Consider the following 19731-nt stretch of genomic DNA (forward strand, 5'->3'; position numbering starts at 1 on the left):
TTTTTTTCGAAAATCTTTGTTTAGAAGAGAAATGAAAAGCTGCAATCATATGCCCATACATAATTTTTCAACAAAAATTAGTGTTAAAAATTTCCAACAGATGACGCATAATCGCGAAATCGTCTCCTTACAAGAGAGTCAAATTTTTAAAATATAAATATTTTGTTTTTATTATCTCAAGGAGCTTATCTGATATTCGTTTTTAGTTTAATCAACAACTAAACCAATTTTTATTTTATGTACCAAAAAAAAAAAGAAAGAGAGAGATCTGATTTTGGAACTTAAATTTTTATATCAGATCAGATCAAGACGCCAAAAATTATATATAGATATTTCTGGCTAAATCAGAAAATTTTTACAACAATGTGTTGAATTCAAAGAAATTTTGTTAAAATTACGATTCCAATATTGTAAGAAATGTCACGTTAATGCTAAATTTATAAATAAAACATCAAGATAATAATAATCAAGGTCTAGTTCCGAATTACAACGTTAACATCGTAATTTCAACTGTAATTTACTTTCCGTGTGCGTTGATGCAATTATCCAAGGCTTGCAATTACCTTCCACTCATGGGTTGTAAGTATCACATCATTCACTTTAACACTTTAATCAATTGATAAAAAAATTCCTTTTTGGACATAATAAGTATTTCTCGGGAACTAAAATCCACTACGATAACACAGGAATTAACATTATCAACATATGCTAAGTATATTCAGCGAATTTTTGTCGAGGGGTTCCTCCATCCTGCGCTCCTGGCTGATTCTATCTATATCAGTGGGCCCTGGACTGAGTTAAAGGTAGTAGTTGTCAAGGCAGTATATCCGGCAATTAAGGCGGTCTGAGTAACATCACGAACCGCCCAATAATACTCGTAGGTTAAAACCCGTTGATGATATGCAGAACCTCGAACATCAACTGGTGTACTACTAAAATTTATATTTATAATTAGCGAATGGTTATTCGTTTTATGAGTAATCTCTTTATAATAATCAACGACGGGTGTCGTGGGCACTGGAGCCAGGCATTACGCATCTGCGTTTCCTGCGACATTATATCAAAAGCTTCCACCTTTATTTTATTACTTCCAACGGGGTGGTGGCTCACTTCGGTTAGATGACTCCAATTCCAGTTACTGAAAGATATCACTAGGCGATACAAAGATATGAGCAATATTAATAATGCAATACATTAGACTCCCTCTTTCTCTCATATTTCTTAACATGCCACGGTAACCATTTATCAGCGCATCTTAATCTGCATCGAACACAAAAATAAAGAGTATGAAGCGTATATATGTGAGAAAAATCGACATTATGAGCCACGCAAACCTCTTCCGAGTGGAATCGAATCGCGATCTTATTAGCATTGAAGGCACCTGTCTAGAGATTTTAATTCGACATTTCGATACTGATCGAGATCTCATTCGAGGTATTAACATTTCTAGATACAGATACATATACATAAATTGACATAAATATGGACAATAATGTTCCATAGATGTTAAATATTAGGTATAAAAATACAATTGATCGATAAAAGTGTCATTTCTATGGATGGGACACACGTTTAGGAGTATAATGATCATGGGAACGTGGCAAGGGAGAAGGGGCGGACCGACGAACCGTTAATAATGTAAAAGGATCAGAGTCGGCAAATTCCGTAAATCCTATTTGATCCGTTGACATAAAACAAACACTCCTGTATACCATACGGCCACGTTTTACTGTGGGATGAATATTCTCTCTCTTTCTCATATACGTACTCCTCTGTGGCTCTATACCAGCAGGGCTCTACCCAAAAGGATTATCATCGCTCGTGCCACGAAATGAATCCTATCGCTTTTACCGGACTACTATATATTTTCAGCAAAATATTTGTTTATAAATTTGTTTAACTTCATACATGCAGTGGTGATTTATCATGCACACTACTAAGATTATCAGGGAAATTATAATAATATACGATAATACAACATAATGTGATATGGTTAAGCTTGATAAAGTGTAGAAAGCAATTTTTGAAATAAAAATAAAAATTGAACAGTCGTAAGTGTGCACTCAAAGAATGTAGAACATTCAACTATTATTATAAAAGAATAATTAAATTCACGAAGCAATTTGAATTTTGAATGTACACATGTTACAATTACATATATTAAATGTATACCTAAGTATATAATGGCAATAAAATAAATGTACACGTGGCTTTATCACGTAACAATGCTACGAGCCTCCTTCACATACGTCTTTTATATTTCTCTCAATTTATTCCACCCCATTCTGAAGTGAGTACTAGCAATAACTCGTCATAGTCGTCATCAACATCTGAAGGAGACCCGGTGAAAAAGCAGCTAAAGTGTATTTAAATGCTCACACGTACCTTTATGTCGCGTGAATTTATATTATTCAACTAATACTTGTATACACTCGGAAAAAAAGAAATACTCACGTTTCTGAAGTACTTCTCTTGTTAGACTTACAAAACAGACTTTAAATTACTCTGCATATTTTTTCAGTCTATTCAAATAATGTCATCTATTGAATTTAACTTGTACGTGATTCGGGAATTATTACACTTAAAATAAAGAAGAGCTTCTTGATTCAGGAGAAATATTCTTAATCCAAGAATAAAATTATTTTTAAGAGAGCTGGTTGTCTTGATTCAATAATAATTAATTTATAGTAAAAATTTGTCTTATTGTCTTTAAACAATACAAAAAAAAATAATAATAATACTATTTCCTATTTGCATTTCAAACAATACAAAATCCCATTAAGACATATCATTTGTACTAAACTGGTACTTTAGTTCCTAAATAGATACATATGGATTATTTGTATGTATCTAACTTTGATGAACAATACGATCACGTGTGATTGTAGCTTTTAATCACACTTCAATTGCCATGAAATACATTTAATGAAGATCCAGTGACAATCGTGTTCATAAATATTCCATCATCAGTATTGTATAGTTATTATGCATACAAGTAAACAGCCAGATATATTCCTACCCACAAGCACAAGGGGTGGATGAAGAATAATGCTGAGTATAATGCACGTAATACGTGGTTACCCACTATGAGTATCACTACCTATCATTTCTTATTGTCTACTGGACATGGGAAACGAACATCGACGCACAACTTTCGCTCCATTAACCAGATAACCAGTTTACTTGAACACCTTCTTTGACTACATCATGCATTGGATTTAACAACTTTTGACACGTGCTTATGTGACAGAAGTCATCAATCTGCTTGCATCTACTTATCTAGGTCTTGATAATCATAATACTTTGAAGCTATCATTACTATTATCAAACAAAAAAGTAATTTGTTAGACACTAACGATGTTGCATTATAATCCAGATCCGGATTCGAATAATCTTAAAACATCCCGACATAAAAACCGCAGCCGCCGGAACAGTATAATAAATCGATAGGTTAATAAATAAGTAAGAGAACCCTTTTTTAAATTTAAACTTTACGAGGGGCTGCATGAGGGCGTGTGAACAATCGCATTTTATATGTATAATAGGACAATTGATCATTCGCGGAACAATAAGAGTAGATTTCAGCACGGTAACAAATAACTAAAGAATTATTTCTTTTGTTTATATTAACGGTATTATTACTGTAACTACATACTGTTACTCTTTTTTAATTGAATGTTTTAGCAGGAATGAAAAGACGCGGGGGTTGAGTGATTGTCCCGAGTAGAGCGAGCGAATATAAATAAAAACCCCGAATGGTAATGGAAGTAGGTGATGTGTAGAAGAGAAAAGAATAAGAAGAAAAGAGAAGATGTTCTATGACACAAGGGCGTTAAACATGTCCGCACCCTCTTTTAACATTTGAATAGTGCCAATCGACAGTGACAGCGATGGAAATGTAACATCATATTCGCATATCTGATACCCATGAGAATCTTTACTTGTTAATTCAACTTTATTATTTTTTGACAGTAAAAAACAGTATTATATTTTAATAAATGATCAATTTGTTTTTCATTTAAATTCGAGGTGATATAGATTTGACAATCACTTTGTTACAGTTTCACACGATTCCTAATACACGTGAACCCACAAGTGATAATTAAATTAAAATTATATAATAAAAAATTGTTAAATCATATATGACCCGCCTATTTGAAATAAATGTTTTAAACGCGAGTGAAAAACACCCCGATGGCGGATGGCGATCACGTGAAAGGGGTTGCTGGAGTAAATTTACACATCCATCATCTGTAAACGTCACCAGCTTGACTTTTAACAAACCCAACAAAAAAGTTAAAATTTTTTTCTTTCCTTTACTTTATACTGCTTTATATATTTTAAAGTAGAAGTACGCCACGCGCCGTTATAATGCCCCTGGCACACTTTAAATTTAACTACCCCTTTGAATTCACTGATATGTACTCCTTACTTTACACTTTACGATTTTTTTCATGTTACGACCCACGATTTAATATATATTGGAAAACTTTTATATTTCAATCAATTACGTGTTTTCAGCTGAAAAAGAGAACAATAAAATTTTTATTTTTTTTCTACAATAATACTCTAGATGTGTTAAAAAAAATAATTAAAGAAAATTTAGCCCTGTTAAATATAAGATTCCAAAAAAAATATGAGAAACATTTTATGAAAAATATAATCCATTGTCTTGACAAAAGATTAAACCTTTAAGTATTAAATAATAAGATTGTGTATATGGTTACGAAAACAAAAAGGTGAATCGACAATCTCCTCACGAATGTTTGTTGTCTAAAAAAGAAATAACTGCACTCCTGTATATATTAAATAAATGCTTTAATCCTCAGATTGAAACAAGAAACTCAGCCCACCTGGGGTTTTTTGTCTCTCGATATGGCATTTCAAATTGCTGTTTGTCTGCCGCGTGATATGATAAAATGCTAGACTTTAAGTCAACTTGAATTTATATTTTATGTACATATAGTAATAGAAAATAAGATACAAGATGAGTGTGCAAATGCTGCATTCCGCATTACAATACAACTGGAGAATCACGATCTAAGAAAATGCAAGCAAATTTAACGTCACTTTTTATAATATTTTTTACATAACATGTTAATGTTAATGTTAAACACCACAATTTTTTAAAATTTATTACGTGTCCTAAGAATTCTGATCACCGATTACCGATGTAATTTGTGAGTTTACAGGTGCAACAAGACCTTGATACATGCATTACTCATGCACCTGCATAAACACGTCTAATTATTGATTTTTATATAGATTGATTCAAAGTATGGTATACCCTTGTAATATTGTAATATTGTTACATTACCTCATGACCGTGCCCTTATCTATATATATGCATATATGTTCTACAAATTATAGTAATTTAAAAAATTTGCCATGTATAAGCAAACTAACAAGATTTTAATGCTACATTAATTTGTAACTTTTATGCATGATGCGATTATATTACACACAATGAAAGTTTGGTAAATTCAAATATTCTTATCTCAGAAACTCATTTTATAATTATAAAAAATGACAATTATACATAAATTAAAAGTTAATCGAGATAAGAATTTTTCATCGATAACTTTTGTGTCATTTTTAATTTGAATTTTTAAATTAAATTTCAAGTTGAAACTTGATAATTTTGCTCACTGAATAATTTGAAGTGCAGGCTGAAAAAAGTCTACTTGATTCACGATAAATAATCTCTTTAAAATTATACTCTTGCTTTGAGATAGTCAAGAAAGAAATTTACTGTTGAATTCAGAAAATAAAACTTTTAGAAAAAGAAAGAAATTCTGAGTTCAAGAATTTCAGTCTTAAACAAAGCATTTTACTATTTTCAGATAAGGTAACTTAGATTTCATTCAAGAGTTTTTTTCTTGAATTAAGATAGGTGGTAATATTGCTTCAAGATATTACCGACATGTTTCAAGAAAACCAAAAATGCTGGGACTTCTGTTATTTTCTGTATTTTTAAAAATAAGTCTCAATAATGTTTCAAAATTAGTTCAAGCAAAAAATATTTTTTTGAAAATTTAGAATAAAGAAACTTGTTCTTAAAGTAAGAATATAAAATTATGTTTTTCGATAAAGAATTTGGTTGTATCCATCTAAGTCAAAATATTGATAAGATATGTAAAATTTCATAAGCTAAAAAAAACAAGTTTGAAGTCAAAAAACTTTTGAATCAAAACGATGTATAAATATTAAATCACCAAAATAAATAATTACGAATTGAAATTGAATTTTTGAATTTAGTGTAGGTTTTTATAAATACTTTAATATTATTTATGAAACCATTTATTACAAACATCTAAATTTTTCAGCAACCATCCACCATACCTTCGCTTCAAGCCCAAGACATACAATACACATTAAATGTCATAAAAACATACCGATAAACGAAAACCAAAAAAGAAATAAGCATTTAATCTTAAACATACAAATGGCACAAAATTATTTCGTGTATTACAAACTTTTTAATGCACCTAACACGGGATTTTAAGTTTTATCAGCAGTCTTGAGTGAGCGATCGTCTTTAGGTAGCAGAGTTGCTCTAATATAGTATAGTGTAGTGTAGTGTACTAACATGGCTACCGATGCGATGAAGTAACTCGGTACTCGCGAAACCGGAAATTACGTCTCGAGTTTCATCTCCGGTGTTATGCCAAGTTACCAAGTGGAGGAATTCGCGAGTAGACCGAGCAAGCCCGCAGGGCTGTAAACAAGTGGGTGGTACAGGGATTGGAAGCAAACTCTCACCCCTTTCTTGCTCTTGCTCTTTCTCATTCTCTTCCTCAGCCAGAGAACCGGAAAAGTTATATACATTATACATCAAAGGTATACATTACATATTATATATTATATATACCATAACTAACATATACAGAGAGAGAGAGAGAGAGAGAGAGAGAGTTATAGTTATTAAAGTTGTAGTACACCATCTAGCTTCTGCTATCACACTAGCATAGTGTTTATTATAATATAAATTACAATAAACTCTCTCTGCTAATAACTTATTTAACCAGTTATATTATATTATCATTACCATAACTTTATCATAAAACATTAATATAAAAACAAAATTAGTAATGAAATTTTGCAGAGACCAAGACCAAGACCAAGACCAAGACTGAGACCAAATATTTGATGTTATTTAATACTCCCACTTATACCAATATATATAATAAAATAATACAAGCAAGGTACATAAAGTTTGTTGGTGAACTTGTGAAGCAGAAGACTCGACATAAGACGCTCACGTAATATTAGCAAGACGATAAATTGTCGGGGAGTCAGCAGAGCACACAGCTAAGTTATTTCCTTCTCAAGTGTACACGCAGAGTATCGTATATTAGAAGAGGAAAAACAGCCTCAGAGGGTCGCTGCACCCGATCTAACGTATAACAGTACCGAGTTAACGTTAAAACTATCTCTCTTCAACAAACTGTCTTTGCTGGTGGCTTCTCGTCTCTCCGGTTGAGTTGAGGTAGAGGGTAATAAAGCCATCTTACGCTCCACCCCAGCTAGAGCCCCTCAGCATCGTCGTCGTACGCTCTGCTTTGCTCCTCTAAAGGAGATGGAGAAGATGGAGGATGAAGGCGGCGAGGCTACCAGTGGATAGCGATCTATACTGCTCTGCAGCGCCCCTCAACCAGGTTGCCAAGCAACCGTTCAACCCCTTCCGCGCTCTGCTCTGGCAGTCCCCGCAGAAACCCAGAGATTGCGCCCTTATCTCTTATTTCCTCTTGTTCGCCCTCCTACGCCTGCTCTGCTGCGGAGAAGAGTTTATACTGTCTCTTTTACTCGCGTATTCTGTAATCTCGAATCAACTTTACTCTTCTTCTGCTTCTTCTTTGAACTTCTTCTTATACTCTGACTTAACTTCGCTTCTGCTTTCGGCTTCCTTCTGTACTTCTCTTCAGCACACTCTATCCTGTCAAGCTTTACCAGACTCCATCTTGTTGAAGCATAAGACAACCTCGGGGATATTCTTCATCCCTCTTATATTCCCCACGCTTACTCCTGCTTCAACCTCAATTTCAACCTACACCATCTCTACCCTAAACTTATCCGAAGAAATACATTTGCTTTGTATGTATATATATACTGCGGGGATGTAAGAGAGGGAATGGAATGGTGAAATCAACGTATTGACGAAGAAGATGCAACCACGTACGCAGATTTAATCTTCAATGAAATTATTGAATTAGCAGTTGATAAGAACCTGAGAAAGTTTAATTATTGTTACAATTATAACAATCTAAGATAATGATACTGAAGTTAATGAACTGATAAAAAATTAACTTGATTCAAGATAAAAAGTCTTCCACCAAAAAAATTATATTGATAGGCTTTTTAATGTCTTAAATCAAGTAGAAAAGTTCTTGAACTAAGAAATTTTTTCTAATTAGTAAAATTCGAGTTTTTTTTTTTTTTTTTTTTTTTTTTCAATGTAGAAAATTAAAAATTTTTGAGATTTTTATAGTAAATAAGTTATTTTAATAAAATGTTTTATAGAATTCGCACAAGTTTTTAATTTCTATGTATGAATTGTTCTTTTGAAATTTTTTTTTATAATAAAATAATTACTACAAAAATTCCAAAATTTTTAAGATGTCTATAAATTTCAATATTATCTGAAATAACATTTTAAATTCTTTTTCCATGCGAATATAAAAAACAAGAAAATATTTTTAAACTAACAACGAATAAGATTTTCTGGAGACATAACACTAAAAAATAATCCAGTAATTTTTTTACTATAAAACGAAAAAAAATGTCAACTGTATATTTTGATTTTATTGAACGTTTCCCTCGAGAAATTTTTTCCCAAAGCCCTTTCCCTTTCTTATGAAAACTAAAATAAAGAAGGGCGACTTGGCGAACTGATAACGATTTGATGTATGACCCAGTGACGTCACTGGTGGATGGACTAGTGGGGGGTTGACGGGGGATGTTCTGGCCAAGAAGAGATTACACAAATCGATAGGGTTACTGAACAAAGGATACTGAGTCCCCGGGAATGTCGTCGCCGTTGTCGTTAATGTAGTAACAACGTCTCTGCTCTCCTGCTGGAGTTGACTGGAGGTAGGTCTCAAGTATTTGCTCTATCTATGCCTCTTGCGGATCGATCGATGTAACGCTCGCTAATTGTGTGAAGCCAACACCCAAGCTCATTATTTAACCCGTTTGTTCACGACTCTCGTGATCGAGTCTATAAACCTAATGATCATCCAAGTCTAGGTAGTTAATCCTATAAGTGTTTTTTGATTGTCACTAGAGTAAATAGTGAGAAAAATCAAAAGTAAGTGAAGAAAATGAAAAAGCAAGAGTGAAAAAAATACCCCGAGGAAAATTAAAAAACCGGAGATATCTCCGAACTGATGAAGGATTCAAAAGAAATTTAAACTCGCTCTAGGCATTGCTGGCACGTCATTCTCCTCTGAGGAATTAAATTTTTATATCTCTCGTTGAGAGTTTAAACCGTCGGAAAATAAGAATACGCGAATGAGAATCGAAAATGAAAACAAGGGAAAAAAGTTACTTTTTATTAAGTCCAAAGTAATTTTAAGCTTTTAACTTTTGTAGTTGTTATCTATTACGACGATTTTTATTGAAATTAACGCTTTATCTTGATATGTATGCTTTATTTACACGCTTTAAATAGCTTGACCTGTATCTGTATGGATCAATGAAATAAAATCTTTTGACGTAATTTGCACCAACTTCAAGAACGTCTGATTAATTTCAAAATATACTCATGTATCAAAGATCGATTACAATGTAATAATTTAATAATAAATGCATCCTCTTGTCCTAACCAGGATTTGCAGGATAAAAAATCTGAAAAACAATTGACCGGCAGATTATCCCTGAAACTTCCCGCTTTTTTCGAGCTTGAAACTCTTCCCATTGGTTGACACTAATGAACAATAAAGTATTTGCTTTGTACTTTAAAATATTGACAAGTAGTTTCAAGACTGAACGATGAATCGAACCAATTGTTTCGAGGCAATATCCAGGAAGCATCAGCATTTAATATGAATCTGAATGAATATGATCCAATGATACATTTTTTATTTTATGGTAGCAATACATAAATACGTGTATAAAATAATAATAGCAAAAGATAAAAAAATAAAATAAAGTTTAAGAAGTAAAAGTCAGTGAATGAGCTCGATAAAAATAAAGATAAAGAGTCTGGTAACGAGAAAGGAAGATAAATCGACTGGTTGGAGAAACCATAAACCGCGTAATCCCTTACACTAAAATGTACCTTTATGTCTGGGATTTCACGAGATGGACACACGAATACACACTTGCTTGAACTAGTGGTTAGCTCTTCTGCTTTGGCTCTGAAAAACCTTATAACTATACTACGGACTACGGATAGTGCCCGAACAAGGGAAAATGTTTATCCCCGGAGACACTTCTGTGCAGCTTCTCTCGCTTCTTTATTATTATATTCTTATAAAAAATAAAAATAAAGACTTCCAGCAAGGATAAAAAAAACTGTGGATGACTTGCGACATGTTATTGATCTTAGTCGATAAATTTTTTTTCGTTCCAGCAACCTGCCAAAAGGAATTTTCAGATGAATTGATATAATCTTCTAACGTTTGATATTTCATAAGCTTTTTTGAAAAATAATGGCATTTTCTAGGACTTCAATAAATGTTCCAACATATCGCGAGTGAGTATTAAAGTACACTAAAGTTGTAGGTAAGTAAGGTAGAATTTAGTTGCGTCAGTTATAGATTAAACTGAACTCTGGTGAGTCTGGTACGGATCGATGTTGTAATTTCAGATGGTGTCTCTCCAGCTAGTCCTGGATATATAGCAAGAAGGGAGGAGGAAACACCCGTTGGAAATGGGAAAGCGGAGGGATAGAACAGCAAGGAGATGGTACAGTATATAGTATATAGCATAGAGAGTAGAGAGCAGAGAGGAGTATCATCAAGATAGCTTTGGCCTTAATATCCCCCTCAGGAGACTCTGCGACTCACTGAGAAACTAGAAGCCCTCAGCTAGAGCTTGGACTACACATATAAACGTATCCGGGAATCTTTAGTTCACGTATATACATCGACATACATTGATACATACATTCGTGTACATAATATATACATATGTGAAAAGTTGAATGCGTATTCAGTGCGTGTACACTGAAAACTCATCCTCATCTTTAACATAAAAGAGGAAAGCTCGAGCTCGATCAACCTACATATAATCCAATATGTATAAATTTTCATCATAAAATATCAAGCAATTGGCGTGAATATATAATTTCATGGACATTTAGTACCGTGACCATTGATTATTCGATCATATACAAGTTACGAATGCACGTTAAAGTTTAACAATATTCGTACGGGTAAACTTATTGACGCGATCAAAGAAGAGAAGATAATGATAATGATAATAATAATAATGATGATGATGATCTTGCGCGAATTATTCTTCTAGCGACGAGCCGGAACTAAACGATAACCATTTCGCCAGCATCTGAGATCACCATAAACGATCAAATCTGCAAATGCTCGCGGGGCTATTTAATACATTTAACCAAACCCAGTTGCTTGCATAAATGATAAATGGCAATAATGGCACATCCATCAAATAAATCCCGGGATGGGACACACTGCCGTTGCAGCTCTGACACTTATAAAATCAGGCATTAGCTAAGCTGATTGTTTGCCCACGTGAGTTTAGTTTTTGATTTTTTATACTGGTTTATTAAGACGTCAGACAAGAGGAAAGTACGCGCTCTTATCAGGGTAATCCAATCAATAATCGGTAATTCCAAGCTGATAATTCTGACGCAGCCTTCTAGACCTGGCTTTTGTCTTTGTCTGACTGTAGAAAAATCTTGTAGAAGCTGACGCATCGTATAACGTATAACGTAACGAGTAAATTTGGGATTAGCCAGAGGGGAATGAATATTTAATAATAACAATACTGACAAAGAGTTGTTAAAAGTGGCAAGGTCTTAAAGGTAGTCTTGGTACTCTGCACGATAACGTCAAACGTAGCATCGAGCTCGAGAGAGTGCTCTGTGGGATGATGATGAAGGCTTTTTTGTAGGTGGAGATATCAGTAAGCAGAAATCAGTGGTTGGGTGGCGCCTTACAACTTGTGTACTCTCTTGATGCTCGCTTCCAACTACTGTACTCTCATATATGTCTGTACAAACATGTGTATATGTGTATGGACCCGCATAGCATGCTTAAAAGACTACTCAAAAACGAGCCAGTTCACCCCGACAGAGTTAGTCAGACTCTTTTCGACATGCTCTTTAGCATTTACGCCTGAAATCTTATCGTCGGCTAGCCGTCGAAAGTATTTTTACTCTACTCTTTACTTTCTGCTAGCTGTTATTATTGTTCTACAAAACTTAAAATTATGTATGAACAATAATCTGTTTTTTAAGGCGAAGAAATTTTTATTTAGATAAATACACTGATAAAAAATTAATGACTCACAAGGAATAATTTTGAACCAAGAACATCATTTTCAAGTACTTTTTGATTTAATTCAAATCAAATTCTTTGAAATGATTTTTTTGGTTTAAGATTGGTTTAATCTCTCTTCATTTAACTTAATTTGTTTGAGTAAAACTTCACAGAAACAATTTTGCTTTATTGCGTCAAAAAATTTTGTATTAAATATTTGAAGTTTTTATATCTAAATTTAACACCTTTTATGTTAATTCTCTTGAATTAACACAACAAAATTTTAAATATTTAACACAAATTTTTCTGATGCAATGATGCAAAATTTTTTGTTGTATTCTTTACCGGCGGTGAATCTAAAATTTTAGTTGCAACGTAACAAAAAGGAAAGCAACACAGTTGCAGCTAACTATATTTCAAAAAATATATTGTTTACTTTTTTCTATAACTGTGAAGCTTATTTTCAAGTATATTATTTTATACAAAAAAATTTTAATATAAATATCGCAAAATATTCATACAATAAATATTAATACAAAACTGCGACAACAATTGACGATATTATTAATAAGCAAAAAAATTCCACTTCTTCTGTGAGCTTCTGTGGGTGAGTCTTACTTTTTTTTTTATCAGTTGAATATATAAATTTTTTTGATCGAGTATAAATGATAATAATGATGATGAAGATACTAATCATATATTATACATGAAATAAAGCAAAATGATAAGATTGTGGTAATAAATAAAATTATAATTAAATTTCTTGAGACAATTGACAGTTAATGTCACATTGAGATTAGTTAGTACAGTTAAGTCTGCAGTGAGTAAGTATTTTGAATAATTGCGTGTGACGGGCACGAGTACGACAGAATAGCGACATAGTACTTCACAATAACACCCTAAGGACCACCGCGTTGTACCAGGAAGCGGCTTCAACCGTGTGTGTTTCAAGTCCTACCGCCAAATGAATTTTTTTTATTATTTTCTTGTTTTTATTTTCACCCGGTTGTAATTGAGCTTGTCTCGCACGCAGTCTGCTCTTTAAATGAATTACGAGGCGTCTTATGTACACGACTAATAAATGTTCTCCGCTTTTTTATCTATCTGCTCATTGTTTTCAATCATATCATTCATGTTTTGTTATTATGAGATGTTTAATTGCGTCGGGTGTTTAATTGGGGTAAAAAGTTGAATAAAAATATTTTTTATTCATTGGATTGTTGTTAAGATGGATAAATTTTAAGATAATTATGTTATGTTAGCAAAAAGAAACATTAAATTTTTTTGTAGATATTAGATACGTTTGAATTAGCTTGAAACAAATCCTCATATTAGTTTTAATTTATAATGAATTTCTGAGCAGCTATAAAATCGTAAATTATCTTTTCAGTTAATGAACTCATATAATTTAATGTTTCTTAATTAATATAAAATTGTATAGAAAATACAGTTAATTAAATCAAAAATAATAAGTGTTAGTTGATTATTTAAATGCAGATAATTATAAAAAAAATTATTTGAGACTTACAGCTACTTATTTCAGCTGCTTGATTGTCACTGAGAATCTAGACTGTTTTTCAAAACACTAGACACTTAAAACAATAACTAAACGAACGACTAATACTTTCACGACGCGACACTTTGAACACAAAGAAAAAAGCTTTTAAATAACACGATACTTCACTACATTTAAGTCACTTTACACTTTACACATTCAAGTCACTTTACACTTAAGTCATCAACATATTACTCTTAAAATAGGAGTGCAATTATTATTATTAACAAATCTATCAAGTGTTAATAGAAAAAATCCTGAAATTTGCATAGCAAATTTATTGATAAGTAGACGTTAGACAATTTTAATTATTAATAAGCAAATTAAAAATTAAAAAAAAAAAGTAAATGTGCGTTTTGGAATTAAACGTTCCTCATATCATAAGTTTATGAGCAACTACTTATTGCAACGCAAAAAATCCGGAAAAATTTACATCGTGTGAATATAGACCCTCTTATACACGCAAAGTGGATTTTACAAAATTTTTTTCCATATCCACATTGAGTTCTTTGAAATTTAATTTACAAAAATAAAAAAAATGATTTTAATATTAATTTGGAAATATTCAATTTTTTTAGCAACTGTGTTAATTATAAAAGAAAAAAAAATGGTAAACGAGTTTCTAATTATTTAAACATAAAAAATGAAAATAAAATTTTACTGAAATAAATACTGAAAAAAATTGCAATAATTCATAACATTGAAGTTACCTAAGCGACAAAAAAATTTTTTTGGTAATATTTTGTTAAATTATTAATTTTTGACTTCTTGATGTTAAATAAAATTTACCAAAAAGTCAAAAATTTTTTATATGACGCTTGACTAGCAGTCACATAATAATTTTTTAATTTTTTTAACAAACAAATTTGTTCTAAATAATTATTTAAAAAAAATTGAAATTTTAATTTTTTTTTTAATTTCTGTCAATTTGTTTTTTTTTTTTTTTTTTTTAATTAAATTTTGCCATAATTTATTTGTTAAAAAAATTTTTAAGATTATCAAGTATCTGCTAAATTAATTTTTATCAATAATTCTCGTAATTTGTATTAATGATTTTAGTAAATACTCTATTAATTTACGCATAGCTAAAAAATTTTCAAACGCCGGCCATATCTCACGTCATGGACCAAGGCCTAAAAAGATAAACTTAAAACGTCGATTTACCAATTAATCTCCCAGCTTTTCGTATTTTACTATCATATTTTACTTTGTTTATCAATATGTTGACCTTGCCTAAAACAACTTATATTTCCATAATATAAATATTACTTTCTTCTTAGATTTGTTCTCTCGTTAACTCTTTTTTTGCTTATATCACTACCGGTGTCAGCTTTCGTTATACTGTACTATCCCCCCCACCGAACTAAAGAACTCGCCTCTGAAACGATACACTCAGTGCCACCTATCGGCAGAAATTGAACTATCTGCGTAACCCGCGCGATTTAAATATTAATCTGACGCATACCGTGTATTGGTAAGAAAGTAATGTAATTGGTCATAAAGGGACCATTCCCTGATAGCCACCTTACCTATAACTTACTGTCAATCTACGTCCGCAATTTGAAGCAAACTTGACGGAAAGAGTTGGCAAAGCGAGCGATTACCTATTAGTTACCTATAACTTACTCTGCAAATAGACGTCAAAACTTGCTGTACAAGTATTTCCTTCAAATTGTAGTAAAGTTGAAAGGAAATTTAACTACAAGTTTGATTGTTAACTTGTATTCAAGTTGCGGCCGTAGATTTCCGTCAATTTGCTTACAACTGTTGTTGAAAGAAGAATTACCGCCAACTTGATGTATAAATTAACCGTAACTGCTGGAAGTCAACACTTACTGAGAAAGCGCTGGCTATCAGGGTTCATCTTCAATTTTATATCAATAAAAACAAAATATATATCAAATGTTTTCATTTTCAGTTATTTATTAAAATATTAGAATTAAAAAGTATTTAAAAAAATCTAACAATCTATTAGAATTCATTTAGAATTCCAGTAACAAAAATAAAAATAAAACTTTGTAAATAATAAAAATTTGAAAAGTGTTTTTAAATATTTTAGGTTAATTTTTTGTAAGTATTATTTTCAAAAAGTTTTTATTTTTTTTTATTTTATTTAATACATTTTTTAATGTCACTAAAACTGACAGATATTAAAAATTTTTTTTTATAATTTGATAGTAGTAACATTATTATTAAAAAAATTAAATAAAAAAATTTCACATATGAAAATTAAAAAAAAAAAAAAATATTTGTGGAAATTTTTAAACATATTTATTATTGTAATTAATTTGTTATAAAAATTAAAAAAATTGACAGCTGTCAGCTAATTTCACTATCATATTTTTTGATAAGTAAGTACTCAATTATTTTATTTAGTTTAATGTATTAATCTTATAAATATCTCGTTATTTTGAATTGTAATTCATTTTTTAAATATTTTTTATTTTTTTAATTTAATATTTGATTTCATGTAATTTATTAAATTGTTAACTTTCAATATACATTTTTAATTATTAATTATTGAATTTAGTACATAACAAGTATGAAAAAAAAATTTAATAAAAGTAAAAGTCAATATTAACTATAATAAATCTTATGTAACAATCTAAAATTTTTGTTACTCAAGATTTGATGACAATTAATGATACTAATGAATTCTTTTTTAGTTTTTAAAATGGGTAAAACAAATGCAGAAACGTAACGGATGTATTTAGAAGCGGCTGTGTTTGGAGAAAAATTTTCGAAGCTGATGGACATGGAAGCTCATGATTTAGCAGAGGAGAGATTAGAAACTCAACAAAAACAAGCTGATGTCAACAGTGAAATTGCCCAAGATCAAACAAGAATTATTAAAAATCGCGAAACACATGATAACCCTTCCATAGTCAAAATAGAGATAAAAACCGAGCCAGAAGATCAACTTTTAGGGTATGAATCAAATTTAATTGTTAAGGAAGAAGAGGAGGAGGATAGACACTTTGATTTTGTAGACATCAATGTTAAAGTAGAACCTGATCCGCTTTATATTGATGAGAAAGGAACGAATTTCATAGACCCAGTGAGTCCAGAGACACCTTTACAAACTAGCAGTCTTTTGTTGCGAGAAAACAGCCCAAAAAAGTTAACTCCAAAAAATGGAAAAATCACCGGAAAAACGAAAGCTTCAAGGAGTGATAAAGGGGTAAGTCTTAATTGATATTATTTATTTTTACTTCTAAAATTCAAAGATAAATCATTTTTTTTTTTTTTTTTTTTTTTTTTTAAAGAAAACAAGAGTTACTTCTTACATGCTTTGGGCCAAAGATGTTCGACAAGATTTACTGAAAAAAAATCCCGATATGGGTAAGAATTTTTATTTATTTATTTACAGTAGTATTTTCATTATTTTTTTGATTTAAATTTTATTCAACAGATTTCACAACTATTTCTAAAAAGCTTGCTGAACTCTGGGGAACAGTCTCACAGATGCAAAAATATAACTTGAAAAGACGAGCTAAACGCTTGGCTGCTAAATCTAAATGATAAATCGCAAGAAAATAATATCCAATATAGAAAACTTGACCAACAGATTCTTGTAAAAAGTTCATCAGTAAAATTGGTGAGACCTTTCAAAATCACCAATTTTTATTTTTTTAATGATTATGCACGTCTATTAATGTACAAAAAAGCGACACAATGCATAATAGAAAGTAATAGTTTAAAAAAAATGAATGTTCCTAAAGTGTGAGAAATATATTAATCATGTTTGTACAAAATAAAAGTTTTTAATAATAATTTAAAATGATAGCAATAGGTATTTTTATGTTCATTTTTTTTTTTTTTAAGATATTAAAGTTAGCAGTCACTTCATAATTTTTCAATTTTATTTAACAAGTAAATATTTTTTAAAAAATTGTATTTATAATTTTTTAAAATTTATGCACGTCAATTTTTTTTTCTCATTTATTTTTGCCATAATTTATCTGTTAAAAAAATTCTAAAAATTTATGAATATCTACTAAATTAATTATGAAAATTAAATTAGCCGGCATCTAAATTTTTTCAAAAATTTTTTTATTAGTAAAATTATTACAAAAAAATGAAAAGAAAAAATTCCACATGTAAAAAATTTGAAAAACTATACCTGCAATTTTTTAAAAATATTTTTTTATTGCTAATTCAATTAATAAAAAAAAATTAAATTTTTCACTTTCAGCTAATTTTAGTTTCATCATTAATTCTCATTTTTTTACATTAATTTACAATTTATTATTAAAAATTTGAAACTTACAGATGCAGATGCTGTGTCACAAAATCATAAATTGATAAAGAAGAAAAGTGATGTATCATCAGAGAAAAAGAAAATTAATTTCTAGATGTCGCATTGATGAAGTAAAATAATTTCAGTCACATTTGACCATTTAATGTGACATAGTTCAGGTTATCTTTTGAAATACAGTGATAATAAGCACGTGGTGAAATATAAATAAGTTGAACAAGTAAAAATCAAATAACTAAATAAAAATGCTGCGAAGACAAGCGCGTTTGAGACGTGAGTACCTTTATCGTAAATCTAAAGAAGATAAAATAAAAACTATTCAAGAGAAAAAAGACAGATTGAAAAAAAGTTTGGAAAACAACGTCCCAATCCACCCTGACCTGAGGAGAGATGCTTTATACCTCCAACGTAAACTGGACTGGGAAGATGCTGGTCCAGAGCGAGCAGTTGCCATGGGAACGGAAATGGGTGGGACAACTGGAACCCACGAAGATGATGAGTACCGTTGGGCCGGTGTTGAAGATCCAAAAATAATGTTGACAACTTCACGTGACCCCAGTGCTCGTCTTAAAAAATTCGTCAAAGAAGTCCGTCTCATCTTTCCCACCGCTCAGAGATTAAATCGTGGTAACGCTGAAATGAAAACACTGATCGAAGTCTGCAGAGCTAATCAAGTCACGGATTTTATTGTAATTCACGAGCACCGTGGTGTTCCAGACCATCTTGTTATTTGTCACTTACCTTACGGCCCAACTGCTTACTTCACTCTGTCAAACGTCGTAATGCGACATGACATTCCTGAAATCGGTACTATGTCAGAGCAGTATCCGCATTTGATTTTTCACAATTTTAAATCGACACTCGGTATCAGGACGATGAACATCCTGAAACACTTGTTCCCGGTACCTAAAGAAGACAGCAAACGTGTGATGGCTTTTGCTAATCATGATGACTTCATTTCATTCCGTCATTATACTTACAAGAAGTCCGGCGGGAAAGATGTGGAGATGACCGAAGTTGGACCCAGGTTCACTCTCAAATTGTATAAAATTAAATTAGGCACCATGGATGCTATTGATGCTGCTGACACTGAATGGAACTTAGGGACCTTCATGAACACCACTCATAAGCGACGATTTTTATCTAACGATGATGGATGGGATCAAGAAGATGATTTTTAGATATTAAGTTATTGAAAGTAGGATACTTTTGAAATTTGATTTTTTTTTTTTTTTTTTTTAATAAATAAATTATTTTAAAATATGTGCTTTTTTTTTTATTTCTCGCTAAGAAAACTAAAATTTATTTTTATAATAATTAAAAAAATTTATTGGAAAATTAACTCAATATCTTTAGTTAAAAAAAAATTATTGATTTAGTTTAGAAAAATAAATTTTTATTAAAACAAAAAATTATTACTGCATTTTTATATTAATAAAACGATTTTTTTTTTTAATTTATTT

At 31.0% G+C, this 19731-nt stretch overlaps 2 protein-coding genes across 3 annotated transcripts; both read left to right on the forward strand.

Annotated features, from left to right (window-relative positions):
• The first annotated feature begins 15838 nt into the window (after positions 1-15838).
• LOC141535523 (uncharacterized) lies at positions 15839-17802 on the forward strand. 2 transcript variants are annotated; one of them, XM_074255486.1, is made up of 5 exons: positions 15839-16080; positions 16327-16361; positions 16677-17191; positions 17277-17352; positions 17423-17802. In XM_074255486.1, exons 3-5 carry the CDS (start codon positions 16715-16717, stop codon positions 17530-17532), a joined length of 663 nt encoding a protein of 220 aa, XP_074111587.1. In that variant the 5' UTR covers positions 15839-16080; positions 16327-16361; positions 16677-16714; the 3' UTR covers positions 17533-17802. The 2 variants fall into 2 exon arrangements, with proteins under 2 accessions (XP_074111587.1, XP_074111588.1); XM_074255487.1 differs by lacking the exon at positions 16327-16361.
• Positions 17803-18365: 563 nt separating this feature from the next.
• LOC141535522 (U3 small nucleolar ribonucleoprotein IMP4) lies at positions 18366-19529 on the forward strand. Its single transcript, XM_074255485.1, has one exon. The coding sequence runs from the start codon at positions 18514-18516 to the stop codon at positions 19447-19449; it is 936 nt and encodes a 311-aa protein (XP_074111586.1). The 5' UTR covers positions 18366-18513; the 3' UTR covers positions 19450-19529.
• Positions 19530-19731: the final 202 nt, after the last annotated feature.

The sequence above is a fragment of the Cotesia typhae genome, unplaced genomic scaffold, assembly GCF_013202065.1.
Source record: "Cotesia typhae breed Kobodo isofemale line unplaced genomic scaffold, CoteBio_Ctyphae scaffold_13, whole genome shotgun sequence".
Lineage (NCBI taxonomy): Eukaryota > Metazoa > Arthropoda > Insecta > Hymenoptera > Braconidae > Cotesia > Cotesia typhae.

Excerpts from the sequence above, each read along its gene's own strand:
- LOC141535523 (XM_074255486.1), top strand. The coding sequence starts at position 16,715 with ATGTATTTAGAAGCGGCTGTGTTTGGAGAAAAATTTTCGAAGCTGATG. Across the intron at positions 17,192-17,276 it reads CTTCAAGGAGTGATAAAGGG|AAAACAAGAGTTACTTCTTA; the intron begins GTAAGTCTTAAT and ends TTTTTTTTAAAG. Across the intron at positions 17,353-17,422 it reads GAAAAAAAATCCCGATATGG|ATTTCACAACTATTTCTAAA; the intron begins GTAAGAATTTTT and ends TTTATTCAACAG.
- LOC141535522 (XM_074255485.1), top strand. The coding sequence starts at position 18,514 with ATGCTGCGAAGACAAGCGCGTTTGAGACGTGAGTACCTTTATCGTAAA.